The sequence below is a fragment of the Notamacropus eugenii genome, chromosome 7 (assembly GCF_028372415.1).
Source record: "Notamacropus eugenii isolate mMacEug1 chromosome 7, mMacEug1.pri_v2, whole genome shotgun sequence".
NCBI lineage: Eukaryota > Metazoa > Chordata > Mammalia > Diprotodontia > Macropodidae > Notamacropus > Notamacropus eugenii.
The window spans coordinates 102,687,135-102,692,420 of record NC_092878.1 but is presented as its reverse complement, the minus strand read 5'-3'; the positions used below and the strand labels follow the sequence as shown (position 1 = coordinate 102,692,420).

The window sequence follows — 5,286 nt, the reverse complement described above, 5'->3', positions numbered from 1 at the left end:
CTGATAATGACAAATAGAGAAAGGGGGAAATTTAAAAGACAGTTTGAATGAAGGTAAGACTGAAGAATTAACCCATGGGGAAATGGATTTGTCCCTGAACTTGTAACATTTTATATCAGTGATTTGGAGAAAAGAAAAGATGGCTTGCTTTTTAGAGTTGCAGATGACACAAAATTGAGAAGGACAGTTAACCCACTGAATGATAGAGGTCAAAAAGTCCTCAACGAGACAGCATGTTGGCCTCTATCTAGCCAAATGAATGAGTGTTGTCTTATACTTGGGTGCCAAAAAATCACTGTCAGAAGTACAAATGGCTAGATGGCAATTCATCTGAAAGTTCATACATTCCATTAAATTTGTCCAAAGATGAGTCTTGCTTTGAAACGTGTAAAAGTATTTTATTTCAAAATTACTTCAATAAGATTTAATTTGCAATTTCTTTGAAGTGAGTTTATTGCAATTCCTCCACACCTTCATAGATAATTTTGCAAGTTGCTGAGGCCTTCCAACCATGTACTGTCTGATGACAAAACTCCTGGAGATAAACAGCAAAGCCAACCATTTTACAATAGATACATAGTTCATTTGAGGTACAAAGACTTTCTAGGTTGGTTGGATTTGTGAGAATTCTTACAACATGAGTAAAACCTTTTAGAACCCAAGTCCACCCAGACAATGTAATAAGGCACCAGAGTAGGACTTTAATGAAGGGTATAAACATGGAGGTCTATACTATTGAATACTTTTTAAATCAATGACTCAAAAAAGAAGCATAAATGGAATGTTCATCAAACATTAAAGTATGAAAGAACAAGGGACGGAACAAGCATTTATTAAGTATCTACTATGTGCCAGACACTGTGATAAGTACCTTTTAGAAATGTTTCATTCAATTTTCACAGAAACCCTATGAGGTAGGTGCTGGTCTTATTCCCATTTTACAGTTGAAGAAATGGATGCCAGCACAGGTTAAGTGACTTGTGCAGGGTCTAAGCCCAGATATGAACTCAAATATTCCTGCTTCTAGGCGCAGAGCTCTCTATCCATGGTGCCATTTGGTTGCCTCATAAATGGAAGGCTAGGGCTATAATATAAAATAACATTTCTATAATGCTTTAAGATTTGCAAAGCACTTTAGAAATGTTATCTCATTTGGTTCTTATAACCATCCTGTGAGGTAGGTGCTATCCATTTTACAAAAGACGAAACTGAGGCTCAGAGGATGAATAACTTGTCTGTGGTCCCATTGCTTATAAGTATCTGAGGAAGTGTTTGAACACAAATCTTCACATAAAGTCCAACTCTCTCTCCACTATGCTCCCTAGAGGAGAATTTTGACTCAAAACAATTAGGGATCCCTAATACATTAGATAACAGAATCAGAGTGCAAAATATCAAGTACAACATGAAGGAGACAATGTCTAGACAATTCATCTGAAAAATGTTCTGGGAGTATTGGTGTACTCAAGCTTAATATGAATCAACACAATGATACAGCAACCAAAAGTGCTTGCGTGATCTTGAGCTGCATTAAGAGAAGCAGATTTTCCAGAACTAGAACGAGAGCATCCCATGGTCAGCTCCCTGTGCAGACCACATCTGGAGTATTGTTTTCACTTATGCAAACCACATTTTAGGCAGGATATTGAAAAACGGCAATCTTGAAGAGGAAAACCCAGGTGATGAAGGGCTTTCCAGATCATGTCATATAAGACTCAGTTGAAAGAATCAGAAATGTTTATTTAGCTTGGAGATTTGTGTGAAAGAAGGATTGGACTTTGTCTACTTGGCTTCAAAGGGCAGATTGAAGAATAACGGGTTGAAATGGAACGGAAGCTCATTTAGGTTCGATGTCAGGAAAAGACTTCCTAATAATTAGAGTTATCCCAGAGGGGGATGAGCTGACTCAGTGGAGTGTCATTCCTCCTGCTGGAGGTCTTCAAGCAGAGGCTGGCCATCCTCCTGAACAGCAGGTTCTAAGGGGGAAGCTCAGTCAAATGCAGGCTGAATGAGTTGGCTGCTGAGGACTTTTCCAACTCCAAGTGTCTGTGATTTCCTGATTTCAAAATCAGATTGAACTGCTTTTTCAGGGACAAACATGGTCAGTTCCTTACCACTATTCATCCAGATATTGTATGTACATTTTGGGACAGTGCTCAGTGGATAGAGCACCAGCCTTGGAGTCAAGAAGACTTATTTTCATGAGTTCTGATCTGGACTCAGATACTCACTAGCTGTGTGATCCTAGGCAGGTCACTTAACCTGTTTTTGCCTCAGTTTCCTCATCTGTAAAATGAACTGGAAAAGAAAATGTTAAACCACTCTAGGGGTCACAAAGAGGTGGACATAGCTGAAGCATGTCAATAACAGCAACACAAATGTACACCTTGCATTTTCCAGGCTATTTGTATTTGTTGCTGTATAGGCACAAAAGAAAGAAAATAGTGACTGTGAGCAAATAGTGAAAATGAAGAAGAGAAACTCAAGTCTTAAGTTCAAGGGTAATTCAATACCAAGTAGACCCTATGAACATAACTGACCATTTTTCCTGCCTTTATTCCTACCTCCAAAAGCCAGTTCTACTCCTAATGATCTTCAAACATGGCAATCCAGACCAGGGTAGGCATGAAGTATCTATTTTGATTTAGAGTACCTCTCAGTCCCATAGAATATTTTTAATTTAAAAGGGCCCTGGGAAATTGGTCAATCTGAACTATTCCAAGGTTTGGGTGGACTAAAGGTTCTGATTTAATCCAGAAAGTCCAGCATCCTTAGGACTTTTATACCCAATCCATTTTGTGGCCATTCATCTGACCTAGACATCAGACTTTGGCTTAAACCAAAATTTCACAGTCACTTCAGATCAAACTATGCCTGGACATACTTCTGGAACTGAGTCAAAATTAAGCACAACTTGCTTGAAAAACATCTTAAATGTTTATAAATTCTAATAGATTTCCAAATAAACCCTGTATATTTAATCTGTTACCATGGAGAACAAAACCAACCACTGCAAAGTACCTGTTGAATTAAACACAAGTTGGGGAGGGTTGGTGGGGCAACCTTAAAGAGTTTTTGAATCCTATTCTAAACAAGTTTCCATGGAAGGAGATTAATAGGGCTTAAAGATTGTTCTTTTGAAATGATCAAATATCCCCCAGAATGGTGCCCCACGCATACATGGTGTTCAATAAAGTCAACAACTCAATAAGCATTTATTAAGCACCAACTACATCCCAGGTACTGTGCTTAAGGGAACAAAAGAGTGAAATGAAAGAAAATAACAGAACTTTAATAACTTAAGGTGTCCTTCTTAAACCATAAATAATCCATCTGTATTATCACATCCCTTCTAAAGCATCTAAATTTAAATCACATTTTCATGTTATGTTTTCTTGTCACTATTTTCACATAACTCTAATATATTACAATTAAATATCATATATAATTAAAATAATCCTCACTTTATTGACCAGATAGAATATTTTTCTGAAGAGGTACATGTAAATCTTTGTGAAAAATGTAAATTGTATTTATATGTGCTTAGAACATTTTTTTATATAATAGCTGACATCCACATAGGACATTAAAGTTTCCAAAAGTCTGTATAGACAACACATTTGATCCTTATCACCACCTTTTGAGGTAGGCACTATAGTTATTATCCCATTTTACAGATGAGGAAGCTAAGACTCAGAAAGGTTAAGTCTAATAAGGAAATATGTTTTACATGAATGCACATATATAATCTATATGAAATTGCTTACCATATTAGGGAGGGGGGAGAGGAGGGAAGGAGGAAGAAAATATAGAACTCAAAATTTTATAACAAATGAATGTTAAAAATTGTCTTTATATGTAATTGAAAAAATAAATGCTATTAAAAAATAAAATGAAATTTTAAAAAAGAAAGGCTAAGTGACTTGGCATAACTATGAAAAGGTAGCTTTGAATCCAGGTCTCTATTGACTCCAGGACCAGTTTCTTTCAACTATAGATCTCAGTCTCTTAGAGAGAAGGATGAATTTATTAAGCAAATAAAGCCTTCCTAATTTATTTGTTTTGTAAACTTGGTTCGGATTTTTATCTACTAGATTTTCTTTAAGAAAAGCATGCCTACAAATTGAATTCCAATGAATTTTAGCACCCACTTGTAGAATATAAGCCACAAGAGTTGAATGTTAAAAAATGAAAAATGCTTTTGAAAACAATTGGCCTGAGTCTATCACTAGAGGCTTTTGCTTCCTTCTACATCACATTAACAGGTCCTATATTTTGTCCATTCTCCACACTACTATCAAGTTATCTGGCTTTCCCCCAAGATGGCGCCAAAGGCGAAGAAGGAAGCCGTTGTCCCCCCCAAGACAGAAGCCAAGTCCAAGGCCTTGAAGGCCAAGAAAGCGGTGTTGAAGGGTGTCCATAGCCACAAAAAGAAGAAGATCCAAACGTCCCCCACCTTCCGGCGACCCAAGACACTAAGACTAAGAAGGCAGCCCAAATACCCTCGGAAAAGTGCCCCTCAGAGAAACAAGCTTGATCACTATGCCATCATTAAGTTTCTCTTGACCACTGAGTCTGCTATGAAGAAGACTGAGGACAACAACACCCTAGTTTTCATCGTGGATGTCAAGGCCAACAAGCATCAGATCAAGCAGGCAGTAAAGAAGCTGTATGACATCGATGTGGCCAAGGTCAACACACTGATCTGGCCTGATGGAGAGAAGAAAGCTTATGTCCGTCTTGCTCCAGACTATGATGCTTTGGATGTTGCCAACAAAATTGGAATCATCTAAACTGTGTCTAGCTGTCTCACTGCACCTACAATAAAAAGTTTTCCCCGAAAAAAAAAAAGTTATCTGCCTCTCAACTCCATTCTACTCGTTGGTTTTACCCCAATTCAATATTACCCCATACCTGCCTCACCTTCATCTCAATCCCAAACAGGAGTTATCAATGAGTTGGGCTTTAAAGATGGAAGGGAGGATCTCTAAGTTCATCTGAGATTCCTAGATTCTCAGAGCTGCCTGGAACTTCCAAGTTCATCTATTCCAGCCCACACCAAAGCAAAGATTTCTTCCACCATATCTCTGACAAGTGCTCAGCCAGACTCCACCTGAAGATCTCCGGTGATGGAGGATTGACTACCTCCAAAGGCAGCTTGTTCCAATTTGCTGCAGAGAATTATAAGACAGTCAGCCCTAAATCAGCCTCTTTGCATTTCAACCCACTCTTCCTAGTTCTGCTCTCTGCAGCCAAGCAAAATAAGTGTAATGTCTTTCCCACATG

The 5,286-nt window shown here is 38.1% G+C and overlaps 1 protein-coding gene across 1 annotated transcript; it reads left to right on the top strand.

The window, feature by feature from the left end:
• The first annotated feature begins 4,304 nt into the window (after nt 1-4,304).
• Nucleotides 4,305-4,839, top strand: LOC140514540 (large ribosomal subunit protein uL23-like). The gene has a single exon (XM_072625003.1). It carries the CDS (start codon nt 4,323-4,325, stop codon nt 4,791-4,793), a length of 471 nt encoding a protein of 156 aa, XP_072481104.1. The 5' UTR covers nt 4,305-4,322; the 3' UTR covers nt 4,794-4,839.
• The last annotated feature ends 447 nt before the right edge of the window (nt 4,840-5,286 follow it).